At 34.3% G+C, this 20217-nt stretch overlaps 2 protein-coding genes across 14 annotated transcripts in view; one reads left to right on the top strand and one right to left on the bottom strand.

The window, feature by feature from the left end:
- On the top strand, nt 1-4150 carry LOC108567946 (Bloom syndrome protein homolog). The gene is made up of 10 exons (XM_017928764.1): nt 1-478; nt 531-667; nt 726-866; nt 927-1319; nt 1376-1641; nt 1699-1928; nt 1987-2324; nt 2387-2641; nt 2694-3804; nt 3868-4150. Exons 1-10 carry the CDS (start codon nt 132-134, stop codon nt 3896-3898), a joined length of 3249 nt encoding a protein of 1082 aa, XP_017784253.1. The 5' UTR covers nt 1-131; the 3' UTR covers nt 3899-4150.
- Nucleotides 4151-5920: 1770 nt separating this feature from the next.
- LOC108567920 (sodium/potassium-transporting ATPase subunit alpha) overlaps nt 5921-20217 on the bottom strand; it is a 63537-nt gene continuing 49240 nt past the window's right edge. For 5 of the 13 annotated variants that reach the window (XM_017928714.1, XM_017928716.1, XM_017928713.1 and 2 more), the window contains 8 exons: nt 15680-15811; nt 15368-15614; nt 13592-15307; nt 13225-13526; nt 11868-11962; nt 8581-8755; nt 8286-8518; nt 8054-8174 (listed from right to left, as the gene is read on the bottom strand). In XM_017928714.1, the coding sequence (XP_017784203.1) occupies nt 8054-8174; nt 8286-8518; nt 8581-8755; nt 11868-11962; nt 13225-13526; nt 13592-15307; nt 15368-15614; nt 15680-15811 (3021 nt within the window). Of the gene's footprint in view, nt 8175-8285; nt 8519-8580; nt 8756-10096; nt 10192-10882; nt 10978-11867; nt 11963-12899; nt 12995-13224; nt 13527-13591; nt 15308-15367; nt 15615-15679; nt 15812-17328; nt 17410-20217 lie in introns of all 13 variants that reach the window. The other 8 variants (XM_017928710.1, XM_017928712.1, XM_017928711.1 and 5 more) reach the window with 6 other exon arrangements.

Genomic DNA, 20217 nt, shown 5'->3' with positions numbered 1-20217 from the left:
AATAAAATAAATGTATTGTTCTTTATACAATTTGATACTGCTGTGTGTGTTTTACATTTTGTTATTTATTAATTTATGAAGCAATACAATTTTGTCAAAAGTATCAATTGTATAATAATGTTGTGAATAAGATGAATAGTGTGGGTACCTCATCTAACAGTGTTCAGCTGAATTTATCAAATAAATTCAGCCCAAATAAATTAAATGTTATTAAAAAGCCAGTGATTCCAATCAAGCCCAAAGCATTGAGTTTAACCCCAAACTTAAGAGAGTTTGCAGCAAAATTGGCTGCTGAGAAAGCAAAGAAGGTGCAGGAACAAACTAACAGTTTTCAGGCATTTGTCACTAAGAAACGTTCATTATTGAGTACAAAGAAGCAGTGTTCTGAGACTCACTCTGATATTGCAAAGTTTGTCTCTGACAGGACTGTCGGATTAGTTAATAAGTCGCAATTGGTGCCTACAAAACATTCAAATGGGTAAGTTACTTATGAGCATGCATCAACAGCTATTAAATTCATTATTTTGCAGGTTTAATGATAGTCCATCAAATAGTTTCACTAATAAAGTTACAACTGCAAGTGCCTCATCCCCAGTTGCAACATCAATTAATAGTTTCACTAATAAACTTACCAGTAATTGTCCCTCTCCAGTTGCTTCATCAATCAGTAAGTATTAAAGTACAATTTAAACTGCAATCATTTAATTGCTTTTACTTTCTTACAGGTAATCAGAATGGATCTGCTAAAAAGTTTACATTTAAAAAGATAACAAAGAAGCCAGTGGTTGATTTGGAAAATCTCAACAGTCCAACAATATGTAATCAATCAGCTTCAAAATCTTTCAGAAATTCAGCTACAGTAGGCAGTAAGTTAATTCACACATTAAGTTTATTAAAATTATTTTATATTAATTTTTTTTTTTTAGAAAATGTATCAACTGCTGAATTGCTTGATATTCTGGAAGACAAAAAGGAAAACAGTACAAATAACATTAATCAATTGAATAGTGCAAATACTACAATCAAAGCAATACCCAAACAAAATGTACATAAAGAAGAAATAGATCTGAATCAGTCATTGGGAATTGACAATTTGCTAGCGGAGAGCTTGGATTGGGATGTACAAGAAAAGAAAGCAGAGAAGACCAAACAGTTGGATGAGATGATTATTGAGAATATTGATTGGGATTCTTTTAATGATGAATTCCCAGATGATTTAGAAGCAACATTAAATGATGCAAATGCTTCAAATTTAGATAATACATTTACACCTTATGAAGGAGGAAAATCTAAATCGCATTCCAGGACTGATAATACCCGTACGTATCGAAAGCAATACTTGAAGTTTTTTTTATGTATGTTTTCAATGTTTCAGTGGAATTCCGAAAGGTATATCCGCATACAGATGTAATGAACGAAGTGCTTCATGGGAAATTCGGTTTGCAAAATTATAGACCTAACCAGGAAGAGATCATCAATGCCAGTTTAGAGCAACACGACTGTTTTGTTCTGATGCCAACGGGCGGTGGTAAAAGCTTATGTTATCAATTACCTGCTGTTCTTACACCTGGAGTGACTGTAGTTATATCACCACTTCGTGCGTTGATTAGCGATCAAGTTGATAAATTGAATGCCCTTGATGTGAGTACATTTGTTACACAGTAAAACCATTGAGTGTAAAATTGGGATATATTTCAGATTCCTTCAGCTCATATGTGTGCAGACGTGAAGAAGTCTGAAATCGATGTTATAATGGCTAAATTGGCGCAAATGGAACCTGGAATAAAGTTACTTTATTTAACTCCGGAAAAAATAGTTGCTTCTCGGAATACCTGTGATATGTTGCAAGGTTTGCACAAACGAGGCAAATTAGCGAGATTTGTAATCGATGAAGTACATTGTCTGTCCCAATGGGGACATGATTTCAGGTAGTTTTTTTTTAAAGATTACATAATGCAATTTTGATAATTATGTTTTTATCTACAGACCTGACTACAAGCAATTATCATGTTTGAGAAGGAATTATCCAAAGGTTCCTATAATGTGTTTAACAGCCACTGCCACGAAATTAGTACAAGAGGATGTTTTGAATATTCTAAATATTAGAAACGTAAAAACATTCATCAGGAGCTTTAACAGACCCAACATCAAATATCAAGTATTGTCGAAAACGGCGAAAATTGTGACTAGTGATATTGCGAACTTAATTAAGAGTAAATTTCATAGAAAATCTGGAATAGTTTATTGTCTGTGCCGAAATGATTGCGATACGTTGGCTAAAGATCTGAGTAATTTTGGTGTTAGAGCTAAAGCGTATCATGCAGGTGAGGAATTTCTTTCATATTTCTGTTTGGGTGTCAACTATTATTTAAATTAATTCTACTAGGAATGAGTGGATCGTCTAGAGAAAAGGTTCAACGTGAATGGATGAACGATATCTTTCACGTGATTGTAGCCACTATAGCTTTTGGAATGGGAATCGATAAACCGGATGTGCGGTATGTGATCCATAATTCGGTGCCGAAATCCGTCGAGGCCTTTTATCAAGAATCAGGAAGGGCGGGAAGGGATGGCGAGACTTCGTATTCCTATTTATTCTACTCTCCTGGAGATGTTATACGTTTAAAAAAGTTAATACAAAGTATGTTTCGTTATATATTTATTTTATTATGTCTTAATTATTATACTTGCAGTGGACCGTAATACTACTAAAAAGACCTTGGAGGGGCACTTCGAGAACTTGCAGCAAATGGAGCAATACTGTGACAACAAAATCGATTGCCGAAGGTACTTGCAGTTGATGCATTTAGGCGAGAAATTCGATAGGAATATATGCTTGAAGAACAAAGCAACCGCTTGCGATAACTGCGAGAACATAAAAAACAATCAAATAATGGACGTCACTAAAGAATCTCGACAGTTAGCTCAACTCGTCAAAGAAATGGCCACAAGGGAGAATTTAACTATGCTCCACATCGTTGACGTCTACAAAGGAAGTAAAATCAAGAAGATAATCGATCGAAGACACGATAAACATTCACTTTATGGAGCCGGTAGTCACATGAGCAAGAACGACATTCATAGAGTTCTCAAAGATTTGTTATTTAAGAAAGCGCTCAAAGATCATTGTGTGCTCACTGGCGAATTTCCAATAGTTTACGTGAAACCAGGACCGAATATGCAAAGTCTCTACAGCACCAACAGCAAAGTAACAATTTCTGTTGAAAAACGAACGAATTCGAAAGCGCTTAATGTTACCAATTCTTCGACATCGTTGACACCCGATGATCTATCATCTACGTCCGACTATCAATCATATACTCCCGACGATCAACCATCGACATCAAACGCATCGTCAGCTACCAGTTCCTTTGGGAATGCCACAACTGCATCTTCGCCGAAAACGAATTTACGCAAGATAAGTAGTTTGAAGGTCATGTGCCACGAAGAGTTGCTGGAAGCTTGCAGGACGTTCGCCATCGAACGAAACGCAACTCTATCTTCTATAATGAACTTGACTGCATTGAAAAATATGTCCGAACAGTTACCGGATACTGTTGATGATTTCATGAAGATACAGTATGTGACGAAAGCGAACTTCCAGAAATTCGGAGAAGCTTTTCTCAAAATTACCAAAACGTACCGAGCCCAAGTAGATGCTCTAAAACCCGTGGCTACTTTCGCTCCTGCAAGCGCTGCATACAACGATGACGATTGGGTCGCCAATAATTTTAGCCCTTCACCAAAAAAGAGGCAAGGTACAAAACGGAAGTTTTACAGACGCAAAGGAACTGCAAGCAAAAGGTATTCATTTAAATCGTATTAATTTAACTGTTTTTCTTACTTTCCAATTTATTTTTTTTTCAGGGGCAGTTGGAAGAGAAGGAAGAATGGTTGATAATTGTTGTACATGTTTAATCTAATTATTTTGTTATTAATTTATATTTTGTATTTAGAAATTGATATATTTGATGCAAGTCCGTTTTATAATGTTTTTATTTTTATTCAATTTTTTCCTAAAAACCTTTATCACATATACGACATTAAAGTTGTAATCCACATTCAATGATTAGAGAATTAAGCATTAATTAAAGAAACAAATTAAATGTCATTATTATTTAATCAAATGAGAAATATTTACCTTCATTCAAACCCGATATTTATGTAGGATTCTTATTGCAATATTATAATAGAATAACCTAAAATTGCGTTAGGTAATGTATGTTCAAATAGAATTAATGTTAAGAAATATATCAGTATGTTTTACAAATATACAAGAAAAATAATAGGAATGTTTTCTATACATAATAATTAAGTTATTAAAAATCTTACATATGTCCAAATAATAATGTATAAGTAATCATTTGTTTACAATGCTGAATAAAACATACCAAATAAATTGTAAGTAAAGGTAATATTTTTTTTAAAACCACCTCAAATATCTGTTTCTTGAATGTTTTAATGGTAAAAAAGGTCATTGGTCGCGAAATTTGTTTGACCGTTGTTTCGTTCAAAAGTTTATCTACCTCTATTTTACTACTAAGTAATTATAATAGTGTCGTGACCGACCAATTTATTGTCATCTATTGTATAACTAATATGTTTATTTGTTAGGGAAATGACTTTCCTCTTAACTATTACAAATCATATTTAATGTATCCATCAAATATACAAACGGATACTTGTACGTGATTATTTAGATTAACTTGTGGAATATTCCAAACGACGGTTACACATTAAATCGTATAGTTGCGTCTATTGCATTACCACTTAACAGCCTTCTGCAGCCACTAAATATTTGGGCAGGATCATAAAACTTAGATAAAGAAACGGTTGTGTTTTCTACAATGTCAAACCCTTACCTCCCACGTAGCCCCTTTTTGAAATGAACACATTTTTGTATTATATAATTTAGTCTTAGCTATGGGGTTGAACTGAGAAGTTTGTCTTACTTGGAGAGTCCAAGGAAGAGCACTTACTTCATAAACACTAACTTAAGAGGAGAATGTAACTCTTAGTTAATAATACCTGAGATCAACTATTGTTTAGTTGACTTCTCAATAAAACTCCGATGTATACAATAAAGTTAATTAAGGATATTGCATTTAATATTCATAAACCCCTCTAAGACTCCGCAACGACATAATCCACGGTGTCAAGGATTTCTTAATCCCAGGACACGACAATAGGGCAACTAAAAAATATAAGGTTTATTTAGAATTGAAGCCCTATAAAATCAAACTTGAATAATAATGATATTAAGTCATTAAAATCCAACATAGTTCTTCAAAATTAAAAGATAACGTTTTATTTCGATACTCAGGCCCTTTCTTAACGTTACATTTGTATTGCATATAACAGTAGTAGCCAGACTTTGCAACAAGAGGCATAGTTACCTACCTGAAAATATTGGAAGCCGCACCACACGTTTTTTGTTTAAATAATGCTGAATCATAATGTATAATAGATATTTTATTTTTTAGTTGAGTCACAACAAAACTCTTTAAGAGCCGCATTCGACTCGCGAGTCACTGTTTGGCCACTCCTGGTATATAAGAATGCATTTTTCTTGAATGTACAAGACTACAAGCAAAGTATGTAGTAAAAGCTAGAAATTTTGTTAGGTGAAATAATGTGGATGGAATAAAATGGATATGATAAAATTGAATAAAATATAATGTAATATAGTTTTGGTTTTTATTAGTAACTTATATTTAAACAGCATGAACAATTTGAGATATAGCCTATGTTAATTTACAATATTATGTAATATTATTATAGTAATTATTATTATGCACGTCTCGCTTTTTTCCATCCTCAATAATATTATATATTATGTTTTAAATATATTTATAATTTCATCTCATATATTTTGCTTTCCATGAATCGAAGCCGATGAATAAAACATGAACTAGCTAAATTTGTAATACTATCATCCATTTTATTAAAACCCAAATTTATACAGCTTCATTACATTATGAAAAACATTAAATGTGAAAAGAACACAAGCGAACAAATAAAATAAAAATAAAATTAATAATTAAGTGATCACTTAAAAATATTTACAATAAGATAACAATACCGTGGTGAGGTGGTCTCGGACCATGGCGCGACAGAGTATATGAAAATAGGGACTCTACAGAAGCAGATACTAGCGGTACACCTTCTTCCACGTCCGTTCTTCCCGCCTTCAATCCTCTTTCTCCTCTTCTCTCAAGAATTCCTGCCTTCTTTTCCCAGATTACGCTCTTCTCTTGACCTTCTTTCTCTTCTCCATCATCTTCCACCGTCCGCCATCCTCGCCCGCTCTTCTCGATGATATAATCATGCTTAATTATTATTGTATATTCCATTCCTTAATTCTTAATTACATTTTATTTATTTATATTATATAATATTTATAATAAAAACAAGTTGAAAATTAAGAGGCAGTCGGAGGGGGCATCGTTTTTTTTTAAATATTTTTTTTGTTGTTTTGTTTTCTTTGTCTTTTTTTGTTGTTGTTGCTTGGATTGAAGTGTCAGGGGAGTTAGTTATTATATACTCTGACAGATGACAATATATCGTTTAACTTTATTTAATAAAAAAATTAATTTATATTATATGGCGTACCGCTTGCCGCATGTTATAATACTAAAACACAGATTATCCAGATGGAGTATTCTATTTGGAGATTTGAACAACTCGAATGAAGTCGAGAGAGGAGAATGTTGAATGCAAATCAGTGAGTTTGATATAATTAAATTCAATCTGAACGGTTATTCTCCAACGTGACGCACCTTTTCCTCCCTCATCTTATATCTAATATAGATTTTACATTAAATCCCAACTTGACTGGTCAATGATTTGCAAGAACATTTCCTCTCTGCTTACTTGGCGTTGAAATATGCTGTCGATTCAAAAATTTGATTGATCAAATGTATTTATGCGGTTGGTATTTAATAAATGTGGGCGTGGCAGAAATTGGTGGGCGTGTCCGAATCTTGCACGGGCATACCCCATCTGCATGAATCTGTGAGTAAACTATATACAAAGAAATAGGTATGTAATAATGAACGTTTATCATCGTGATTAGTAGTCATGTTGTATTGAGCACGACTTTTTTTACACTTAACACGATTTAACAACACAGTTACAACTCTAGCTAACCTAAGTGTTGAAAGCCTAATAATACTACACTCGTCATTCACATCGACACTACGGATGGTGGAGTGGGGGTAACGCGGCAAAACAGAAACCTGCGGCGTTGCCCCGCCTCCTCGGACTGACAGCACTAAGGCAACTGTTTTCAACTGGAATGTATGAAAACACTATTGCATCTAAACAAAAAATAAAGTAAAAAGAAAACAAAATTATAAACGTAACTTTCGTACCTCGACTGCTTGAGATTCAGACTGTCACAAAACAAAAAACCAATATATATATACTATATATTTATATAACCAACAATTGTTTACTTCCTCATTATTCATTTTTTTATGCATTTAATTTTTTTTATTTTACAGAGCTGTCGTTGGAAGAATACTTGCACTCGTTGCCCCGCCCACAATGAAAATAGTCCCCGTCTTGTTTCTTTATCGTTTTTTTTTATAAAAATTAAAACCTAATTAGCGTAGAAAATAGTAAAATCGAGTGATGTGCGCGAGCCACGGCCGCCCAAATCGAACTAATACAACAAAGAACATACAGAAACAACTCGTGTGACCTTCATTTCTTTCTTCCCTCTCTTCTTTGACATTCGTATTTCTATTATATTTTTAAATTATTGTGCATTCGATCATCGCCAATGATATACATCCAAGGCTTCCCATCTACATTCGGTTCTTCAAGCAGTCGAATGTGAGCGTGTATCTTGTGTTGTGAACTGCCAGTGTTGGGGGTGGCTCGCAAGTATTTCTCCAACGAAGTATTTCCTATATAGAGTAACTGCGTCTCCCTCGATTTTGTTCTATTCAATCATAATCGTAGTAGTAATAATAAAAATAGAAATAGAGAAGAAAGGTGAACAAAAATTTGTGGGGGAGTAGACGCAGGGCGTTGGCAGTCGCTGCACTTAATAGTAAGTCTCTTGTTCCAACCAGCCTCCAGGGTTGCGACGCAGATAGAAACGTCTAGTCTCATCGTAGATGAAGATGGACAACATGAATGGCAAAGCTGGCAACCACCACACGAATCTGAAAATTTAAAATACAAAATATTAAAAAACCGTTCGACTTTTAGATCATCATGTTTGCAAAATGCCCTGCAAATGAAGAAGGCGAAAGAAGCAAGAAATATAGTCTTACTTGAGTGGGAACATGCGGAGACCCTTGTCCATTCCTGGAGTATATGAAAGGAAGGCTGCGAGGGCAGTCTCGAAGATCAGACCGAAGTTGAGGGCCCAATTGCGCATTCCTTGGTGAACGATCGAGTTACGTCTAGTCTTGCAAATAATCAAATCGGCCCATTGTACGACGACGATGGAAACGAAGAAAGCGGTATGGCAAGTGTATTCCAAAGTCTTTCTGTCACGGTAGGTCTGTAAACAAGGAATCATTCAAAATAAATGTCCATTGCAAAGTATGATTATTGAAAACTTACCCATTCCTGTCCGTAGGAATCAGTCAAATCGTTGACGGCTTTCGAGTCCCATTGTTTCCTGATACCGAACAACATCATTGGCAAGAATCCGTTTTCAGCCATGATCACGAAGTAAACGAAGAAACCGGCAGCCGCTTGGATCATACCAATCTGTCCGTAGGCCATCGAAATCAATCTAAAGGGAAAAAGAGAAATGACGAATCCAAAATTAATAATCAACGTTCACGGTTCCCTCAATTCTGGCTCTACTGCCTTAAGCCTATATCCAATTAATTTCATTCATGAAAATCGACAGTAATTAAAGTAAATTAAGAGGACACAAGTTTAAAACAACAGTTTTGTTTAGTAACAAATACTTACGACATAAAATTAACATCCAACCATGCTGTATTTAATAAATGTTAAAGGCAATGTTACACTTACATGCAATTTGGGTTACACATATAGGTGTCCAGTTTGATTGATTTATATTACAAGCGTTCAATGAATTTAGATTGCATCAAATCATACATATTCAAAACCCAATTCAATGAACGCATATACAAAAACAAAATAAATACGTACATACATTTAAAGCTGTTCAAAACGAAAACAAAAACCACAACAAAAAGAGTCAACATATAAAGTTATTCTTGCTCCAATCACACCAATGTAAGCTCCTCCAGGAATTAATTAATTGAAGATGTAATGTATGAATAATAAAGGAGCGTACAGTGACGTTTTTTTAGTAGGATTTGGGGATTTGAAACGGGACACGGATTTGAATTCATGCAGAAACGATTGCTTGATTCGCGTTGGCGTTTTCTCTGAAACATTCTTATTTTTTTTCGAATCGATTAATAAATGTCTAAAACATTTTCAAGGCACGTGTGTATTTAGAAACGAAAATACACAGCTCATAAGAAAAACAAAAAACACAAAAATAAATCATAATCAGGGTTGTTTGTGTCTACTAAAGTGCACTACACCGTATCACACCAAACTATACCTCGGACTTAAGTAACAATGAGTTAAAAATACAAATGTATGTAATGACGCAAATTAAATAATAAAATTACGAAAAGATTTGATTATCAATTTGAAGATATTATTTATAATATTATTAATAGTTTTCATACAAAACCAAAGTGATTTTTTTTTGGGAAGACAAGACTAAATCAGTAGCTTATGAAAACTTGATATAATTTGTTTTTGCAAATTGTGCTTATTTACAGGTAATGTTAGATGTTTTAATTGAGATGAACGATTGAGTTTTCATCAAAAAAAGAAAAAAGCAGAAAAAAAGGAATGAACGATGAGTGATTTCTTTTAAAGAAATAAATACATATTGCATGGACACACGTATGTGGTGTGCCGAGGTTTGTTGTCTTTAAATACTTTTAAACAAATTTTTGTTGGGAAAAAATGTTTAAATGTTTGTTTAATTGATCGATTGTAGTTTTAATTATAGTTTTTTCAGTTTGTTTTGTAACTAGTGTGGTGCGATAGCATGTGAAATGTCGCGACGGCGACCCACCTTCGATTGACCAAGTTGTCTCTATACGGGTCTCGCGGCTGTCGTTTCATAATGTCCGACTCCGGGGCCTCATAAGCCAGAGATATAGCAGGCACCTATACAGTGGCCGGCGCAATACATATTGTTAGTAGTGAGAAAACGACATGCACAGATGAATTTTTGTAGTAGTTGTTGTTTTTAGATACTATCTTGTCGAAAGTTTATGGTGTGTTGAGCGGTTGAGATTCAGTTATAAAAAGGAAGTAATAGAGTAGAAAGGAGGAATAACACATAGAGAGGGGTTCACAAAGCGGGTTTTGTTTGTTATCTTTTTTTGGTAGATGGTTTCAGTTGTGCCAGAATGAGCCAGTCGAAAGAGTAGAGATAGCATAGATTCTAAGAGCTTCGGTGCCAACGAAAGGGAAAGATAGAGAGAATCGCGAAGAAACAATACTTACCAAACTACATTTTGGTACCTTTCAAACATCAATTAAACAAGGGAACGTAAAACAAACAAAAAAAAACATAAAAAACAACGACAAAATGAGGAAAGAAAACATAAAAATTCAAGCTGAGATAGATTGGTTTTGATTTGTTTTGAGATTTTAAATAATGAGATATATACAGGTGACGTTCTTTTTTAATAAGGATGTGGCTTGTACTGATTTTCGGTAACATCGACAATAAAGAGACAGAGATAGAGAAAAAGATGCAGCCGTATATAAAATAAATATTTATATATATGTATAAGTCAGGTATTTCAGTACACCCAGCTCTTCGTATTTCTTTTTTTTAACATTGATTTACCTTTCGTTGACCAATTTATCTGTGAAAGGGTTTCTAGGGCGGCGCTTCATGATATCAGACTCCGCCTCTTCGTACGCCAAGGATATGGCAGGCACCTGAGTGCGGTTAAACAAACATACACGTCAAAACAAAACAGGGATGAGAAAAGGGCCCGACCGATGGATCATTTTTAAGAAGATTAAATATTGAGATTGGGATTCTGCCTTCGATACTTTCACTCTTACAGGCATACAGCTTTACACGTTTTGGCTTCACTTGACTTCAAATTTAACTAAGAAAAGAGAAATATTCTTAAAAAGAAGTAACTATTTGTTCGATAATTTATACTACTTTACTTTAACTCGAAATAATTCGTATTAAATACATAAATATTTCTCTTAAGAAACTCTAAACGGAAGCTATAAATAATCATCATCTATGCTGAAACTATGTCAAACAAGCTGTGCTAAGCGAAATGGACGATGAGAATTGCTGTGATAAGGGAAAATGGAAATTGTGTTCAGTGTTAATCTGTTTCTCTAAACATATTTTTAAGGCTAAGATAATTAAGATAGAGATATTTAATGTATGTGTTAGGATTCGCTATTTGAGAAAGTTTTCTCTATAATAAAATAATTGTATCACTAGTATCAGTTAACTGAGAAAAAGTAGATACAGAAAACTATGGAAAAGCACTTCTCTATATGAAATCGCACCCAATTACTACATGTATATATTATATCGTTCAGTACGTAGAGAGAGAATTCCTTGAAGAGAAAAGTAGTTCAAGAAAGATAAAAATTGATTGGAAATCTTTATCTAAACCTAAACACATGCAAAAGAAAATTGTATAAAATATTTTTCTTTGTATCACCATAGGCATCACACCAGTAAGTTGTTGTAACCCATTAGTAAATGTTAGTAATCCCCAGAAGCAAAGCTTTCGTCGTTCAGTCAATTAGTAACTTTTGTTAAATAATAAATAAAATAAAAATAATAACTCAACCTAGAATTGACTAGTTTATCATCGTAAGGATTCCTAGGGGGTCTCTTCATAATGTCAGCTTCGGCTTCCTCGTAAGCCAGTGAGATGGCAGGCACCTGTTTTCATTTTATATTTTCGTAAATTTATGTTCTTTTTTCTTCTAAAAAATCTCATTTCTTTATGAAAGCCGATTAAAAAGGTACCATTTTATTATTTTTTTCCTATGTCGAATAACTTGTTCAAATAATAACAAATGCAAATAAAAATTAACAAAAAAAAATAATCAAGTACCTTCAAATCAGATCATTTAAGACAACTTAAGGATACCAGAAAAAATAATATATAAATAAAAGAAAAGGCTGCTTTGTTTGCAAATAAAATATTTATATTCAAATATTTTCCTTCATTCAACTATAAAGCAGAGTTTATGATAATTAGGAGAAGAAAATATATAAGTAAAATGTTTTCATAAGATAATATTTGTTATAAATATTTTGTTATTGTGAGGCCCAAAATGAATGTGAAAAAAATAATAGAATAAAAATAAAATGTTGGTACTTAGAACAAAAAAATGTAAATAAGAAACTAGTGTAAAGTCGGAAGCTGTTTTACTAAGGTGGGTCAAAATTGAGTAAAAAATTCTGAGAGAAATAGTAGCAAAATACTTAACCTTTTTGACGTTACCTTTTAGACTCGAATACAATTTGAACCTGACTTTAGTATTATTATATATATGGAAAATAAAATAGATCAAAAGATACTCTTCCAATCAAATACGAAGAAAACTAAGTTTATGCACTTCTATCGTTAAGAGAGAAAGAATTTCAATAGATGTCCCTGACATCTTATTTTTTTGTCGGACAAAATAATAAAGGAAGTAAAATAATCGGAAGTATAGTCAAATAGAGAGAAGAGCATAAAGTGTTTCAATAATAAATAGAAACGAACCGAGCCTACTTGTGCACAAAATATATAATATCTCGCAACTACATGCTTCTCAAAATATATAGAATATAGAGAGATAAGAGATCGTTATGGTTCTCAGTATTGTACCTTTCATTTACTAATTTGTCGTTGTATGGGTCACGGGGGCGTCTTTTCATAATGTCGGATTCGGCTTTTTCGTACGCAAGTGAAATTGCAGGCACCTAAGTACATCGTTATCAATTATCTTTCAAGAGATTTTCTCAACAGTTTCGCCTTTCTTATTAATACTATTTTTTCATTTAAAAAATCAGCGATTGCAATAATTATAGTAAAAATGTATCTTAAATGCAATGTATATGTATAGAATTTTATCTGGTATTGATGCCTTAAGTGTTATTGTTTCATAAAAAATATTATCCATTGTAAAAGTGTAAAATAAAACAAAACTTACCATGTCAGTTCCAAGATCAATGCACAGAATAGTGACGGTTCCAAGTGGAAGTGGGATGTCGCACAGGATGAATGCAAGGAAAGGTGAAATTTCAGGGATGTTGGAGGTCAAAGTGTAGGCAATGGATTTTTTCAAGTTGTCGAAGATAAGACGTCCTTCCTCTACACCAGTAACGATCGAAGCGAAATTGTCATCCAGCAATATCATGTCAGCTGCTTGTTTGGATACGTCAGAACCGGCTATACCCATGGCAACACCAATATCTGCTTTCTTCAAAGCCGGAGAATCGTTAACACCGTCACCTATACGGAAGATACAAATTATTAATAATAAATATTTGAGTAATGATTGAGAAATAGGTGCTTACCAGTTACGGCTACGATGGCACCCATGCGTTGACAACCTTCAACAATAATAAGTTTCTGTTGTGGAGAGGTTCTGGCGAATACAATTTCAGTATGATATCTGAGCACTTCATCCAATTGGTCCGATGAAAGTTCCCTCAAGTCAGTGCCGTGCAAAACAGCAGCCTTAGCTTCACGTGGATTAACTTCAGATACTGGGATATTCAATCTGTTGGCGATGTCTTCTACGGTTTCGTTTCCTTCGGAGATGATACCGACAGACTTAGCAATGGCTTTAGCAGTGATGGGATGATCGCCAGTGACCATGATAACTTTAATACCAGCACTTCTGCATTTGGCAACGGCATCTGGTACAGCGGCTCTCGGAGGATCAATCATAGACATAAGACCAACAAATCTGAGTCCTTCAATTGGGAAGTTAGCGTCGTCGGAATTGAATTTGAAACCAAGTGGGAATTTATCGCTGGGCATCAAGAAATCGCAGAAACCAAGTACACGTTCACCGAGACCACCCAATTCGAGATATGCGTTGTTGAATGCTTCCTTCATCTCCTCGTCTAAGACCTTTTCCTTTCCGCAGATGAAGATGCTGCTGCACCTTTCCAAAATACGTTCTGGGGCTCCCTTCATGACCAAGATGTGCCTGGGGTCGTTGGGATCTTCGTTTTCGTGGCAGGATACTTGGTATTTGTTGGTAGAGTTGAATGGAATTTCACAAACCTTCTTATTCTTACGCCTGATGCTCATAACATCTCCCAAAGCCAATTCCATGCATTTCAAAAGAGCAGCTTCGGAAGCGTCACCGTTAACTTCGCGTTTCAAAATTGGAATACCGTCTTGGCCTGGCTTGAATTCGGCACGGTTGCAGAGAGTAGCGATACGGGAGAGGGCTTGGAATCCGGGAGAAGTACGATCATATTGGACGCCAGATTGATCTTCGGTAGTATCAGCCTCAATGATTTGGTTATCGAACCACATGTGAGCGACAGTCATCCTGTTTTGAGTCAGTGTTCCGGTTTTATCAGAGCAAATTGTGCTAGTTGATCCAAGAGTTTCAACAGCTTCCAAATTCTTAACCAAACAGTTCTTTGAGGCCATCCTCTTAGCAGTCAGTGTCAAACATACGGTTACGGTAGCGAGTAAACCTTCTGGTACATTAGCTACGATGATACCGATCAAAAAGATGACAGCGTCGAGCCAATGGTAGCCTAAGATAAATGCAATGACGAAGAATGTAACACCTAAGAACACAGCGACTCCGGTAATAAGTTGGATGAAATGGTGGATTTCCTTGGCAATGGGAGTGTCCCCGGTGTCCAAGCCGGAAGCGAGACCGGCGATCCTACCCATAACAGTGTGATCACCGCAGCTGATCACAACACCCTTGGCAGTGCCCTCCACAGCGTTGGTCGAGAAGAAAGCCAAATTCTTAGTTTCCAATGGATTTTCGTGAGTGAATTCGGGGCTCCGGCTCTGTGGCTCGGATTCTCCGGTCAATGAGGAATTGTCAACTTTGAAGCCTCGGGATTCAATGATACGAATATCAGCTGGGATTCTGTCACCGAATTTCACCTCGACGACATCACCCAAAACTAAATCTTCGGCGCGAAGTGTCAACTTCTCACCTTCCCTAAGTACCGTAGCGAATTGAGGTACCATATTTTTGAATGACTCCATAATCTTGGAGCTCTTACTTTCTTGATAATACGAAAATATACCTGCAGAACAGAAAACCATTAATTACTCCTTTCCTAGAGTTAAAATACAGAGTATCGTACCTGTAACGATAACAACAGCAGCTAGTACAATGCCGAGATAAAGGTTATCATCGGACGGCTCTTCAACGGTACTAGCCAGAATGGAGTAGGCGGTAAAACAGAGGATAGCTCCGATCCACAAGAGGAGTGCGAAACCACCGAATAAATTTTTACAGAACTTGACCCATTCGGGGGTTGTCCTGGGTGGTGTGAGTGCGTTGGGTCCGTCCCGTTCCAAATTTTCCTTCGCTTTCGCATGACTGAGGCCCTGAAATTACACAAGATAATTAATAACAATACCTATATCAATAACAACAATTACAAAAAACTTACATTTTCTGGATGTGTTTGGAACCTTTGATACAATTCTTCGGGTGAGATCTTATGATAATCGATGTCCAATTCTTGTTTTAAGTCGTCTAAATCATCTGCTTTCCTTGCCTTCTTCGTATTCTTCCTTCGTGACTAAACATCAAAGAGAGTATAAATATGTATGGAGTCACGGTTATTCAAGAAGTAAAACCAAATTAAAGTATAGGGAAATACCAACACCAACGGAAAATAATTTGCAGAGAAGTATACCATAAATCAGAAATCGTTAGTTAGTAAGTTTCAGAAACAAGAGAGATCAGAGCAAGAGGCTCGACATTAGGAATGCTATAATTATAATGTAGCCGCTTTAAATACTCTTTTTCAGTTGAATTCTCATGTGACATTCCAACTTTAATACACGCTCATATACCAGACCTTATGCTATTTTTATTTACGCCTAGCTAAATTCGTAACTATTTCGCATACAAACCACAACAGTACATCCGTTGATCCAAACTAATTTGCAAACGCTAATTCATTTTTATTTTCCTTACATGAAATGAAAAAAAAAAACTATTTCAGAAAGACTGAAAGTAATGTAGGTTACGCTGGTACTACATCTATAAATAATTCAATGAGTGTACAGTTTATCCCACGAAACTGTTAAAATATTCAATAAATTCCACCATACCGACTGAAAAACCAATAATTTATAGGCAAACTATAAATAGCTGCATAGTAGGAAAATCATAATACATAGCAGAAGTAGAAAACTGAATCCAATCTAATATTTGGTCTTTACATGTTAGCCAGGTGTTTCAGCAAACATGTGCCAACATTACGAAAACCGAAAAAAACAACTGGCAACCTTACATAATAATACAAATGTAATGCAGCAAAAGTGCGGTTTCAGTGTCTACAAAATATAACCGACAATATCCAAATGATATTGTATCAAAGGAAACGATAAGGAAACGGCGCCCGGTGGAATTTCATTCCATAAACAGAAAACAATGTATTTTATCGACTTTCTTTCATGTGGAAACTTGATTATGAAATCTAAAAGTGGAATTATTAAAATGCAAAAGTCGGAATTTAAATTGAATACGAGTTTGGTTACGAATATTATGCTTCGAGATTCATGAAACTATTTTCAATGATAACGAAACAAAATAAACTATTATTATTCTGCTCATAAAACATAATTTAAGTAAAATAAAGTTAGTATATTTCCACAACCAGCGATAAAGATCCACTAATCTACAGTTATAAAATTGTTACCATTTTTGCAAATATGAAACAGACCTAGTCTGAATTTAAATAAGCTTAAATTTAGATGCTGTAAGATAAACGAAGTAATGAAAGCGCCGAAACATTTGTGGTCGTCTCAAACGGTTTTCGGAGCTTATCGTTTTAACATAAAATCATCAGTTTCAATAAATATTTCACTTTCGTTCAAAGTCTACTGTTTACATGCACACATATAAATACAATTTATGAGGTTATAGGAGAAGAATAATGTTAGTCCATTGAGTTGTTTTTTTGTTAATCCATACTTTACCAAATAGAACTACAAAGAAGATAGAGTCCACCATCGCCGATCCAAGAGAACGAAGGTAGTTATACATAAACATAGAGAACAAGAGGAAGCGAATCTAAATACCAAATACCTTTGCTCTGCCATCTGCAGTTTTATTGTCATCGTAACTCGAGGGTACAGTTGCCACACGATAGGAATCTGAACGTCCGTGCTGTAACATAAGCCATCTAATGCTAGACAAACATGCTAAACGCCACAGAACAATAATATGCAAAACAACAAATAAAAACAAAAAATATAACATAAAAAACAATAATAATCAAGCAAACGCAAAATAAATGGAAACAACGCTTAATTAATTAGATTATTTCTTTGGAGTAGACTTCTACTAATTTTAACCGGGTACAAAAAAAATCAATTTGAATGTTTTCATAAAATCTTAAAAAACTATGAGCGCGTATTATAAACGAATTCTTAATGCTTAATCAAGCATGCGCATTCTACACGAATGTACATTATATTAAAAGATTTTAGTACTTATTATAAAAGAAATTCTACTCCAAACTAAAATAACCGACTTGAAATGCGATGATGAAATATCTAATATATTTCAGGGAGCTTCAACATCGGTACACCCAAAACTCGTTTCGCTCTATTTGAAACCAGAATTTCTTCTCGAAGAGGGACCACGAGAGCTGATCATTAACATGGGGAGTGAACAGCTGTGCGCTCGTTAATCCGCCGATTATGTATACCTAATGAAGGAACATGATGAATGCATGGGAAATAACGATGCTGATAATAAAATTAGTTTTCTGCGCGCAAAGCACATACATGCACAAGGCGAAAAAGAAGAGCGCGGGACGAAATGTATGCCAAGATTTATAAATAAAATTTAGCATTGGGAGACGAAACTAAACAAACTTACCTGCTAGGAAATTTCTGTTGAGGTCGAGTTTACGAATTTAACAAAAATATATATAATATAAATATGTGTAGATACATTCTTTGGATGGGGCGAATTACAATAACGGTAATAACAATAATAATATTACGTAAATATGGTTACAAGGCCGAATGCGCAAATTCGTAGAGTACCCAGACTGTAGCTTCGCCACATTACCTTAATTGAATAAATGTTTCCTATTGCGATAAAGGAAATATTTAACTGGGGCACCGTATTAGTATTTACGAAACATCCAAATTAATACACGCTGCTGCTCGTTGCGTAAGCGATAGATAACGCGCTGGACGGCGCGGATCTCTTCCCCCCAAACGTTATCAGAGTCAATGCCAGCGGAAATTCGGATTGGAGGCGGCTGCAACGTCGGAGTTTCATAGAAGAAAATCGTCCGTGCAGAAAATTGGACGATCTCTCACCGAATCAATAGCAATCATATATAATTACTTTGAAGCCGTTTTGTTTATTGTTTATTATTCAAGTGTTCTTATGGTTTTATTGTTATTTCGTAATAATATATAGAATCTGCACAGACTTATTTAATTACTAAACCAGTTCCTTTAAGAACAAACAAATACAAATGTAGATAATGAAAGTTAACTTGTGAAGGATATTCAACAATAATATTTACAAATAATATTTTTGAATCGACATTGATTATATAATAATACTTGTTATACTTTATGTTATGTATATTTAATTACCTTCTAGATTAGATAAAATTCTTCAACAATAATTAAAAACTTGCATAGTATTTCAAGAACTTCAAAACTAATATTGTTAGAATTACAACTATTGTTATTCACTTACAAAAATAATCCTTAATTACTCATGAATAATTGAATTTCCATAAGCAAGCATTGGTTCAAACAAAACAAACTCATGAAGAAAATCAAATGATTGATCGAAGAAAAAAAATGTCACGCACTGTTGTTTTTCATGCTTCGCAATAATTTGCAACATCTTCGTTGCTTTTTTTTTTGTTTTTTCTGCATTAATTCCGTTACCAAATGTCGATGTCGCAACACAAAACGTTACGACACTTACCATTTTATTATTTCAGCTTTTTTATTTCTATTTTTTATAATTTTATTTGCTTTATCTATTTCAGAAATGAAGAATGGTAAATTCGAAATGAAGAAACGTCACGCAACGTACTGAGAATGTGAAATATTTGTTTTGCTTATTTCGAACTTTTACGACGTTTCAACAGAAAAATGGTGTATTTTCGTGAGGCGGTGATTTTTATATTGCCAATGGAACGTGCAGCGTTTTCAATTATCGGAATTAATGTGTTTTAATTAACGCTGATTATTTTCTTAAGGACGATCCACTTAAAAATGTATCAATCTCCTGTGTAAGAATGGAGTTGAGAGGCCTTGTATTGAACTCGTAATAATCAAAACGTTTTCTCTGGAAACTATTTGCATATTTGTGCGTCTGCTGGGAAATTACTGCTACGCTAAACACTTTGGCAAACATTGCCGAATAATAAGTGAGTAACTTCAATTAGCATTGAAATAATACAGCCTTTAAATTATTGTCTACTATTAAAACCAATAAGTTCAGTAAAAAAAAGAAAAATATCTTTTAAAATTGCTTTACATTAAACAAAATAATTATAATTGAATTCGTTTAATTAAAAAATAATAATTAAGAAAAACTATCAATGGGTTCAAGTCTTCTTTTGAAGTGAAGTACTACTACATAATAACATAAGTGCAAACTAGAAATCCTATGATGTTTTCAAATTAAATTTTGTTTGCGTGTTGATTCGAACACTTTTTTAAAAATGTCACTAAAAAATATATGTGAAGTACTAATGAAGTTTGTGCACGTTCTTGAAAAGTGTAAAAGGAGAAAAAGGTCCAAAGATTTTTTATTGAGATTAGATGTAACGTCGACCTGACTGTTATAAACATAAATGGAATCACTTCGTCTAAAGCAGAAATTGCCCATTGTTCGGGTTACTATTTACACTTTGTCGACATGCTTAAATAATACTCTTACATCTGAGGTTATCTAATCTTGAAATTATAAGTATGAATTCAAAATAGC

Source organism: Nicrophorus vespilloides, unplaced genomic scaffold (genome assembly GCF_001412225.1).
Source record: "Nicrophorus vespilloides isolate i.1.1-1 unplaced genomic scaffold, Nicve_v1.0, whole genome shotgun sequence".
NCBI classification, from domain to species: Eukaryota; Metazoa; Arthropoda; class Insecta; order Coleoptera; family Silphidae; genus Nicrophorus; species Nicrophorus vespilloides.
Note: the sequence above shows the minus strand (reverse complement) of the source record. Positions and strands in the feature narration are given on the sequence as shown.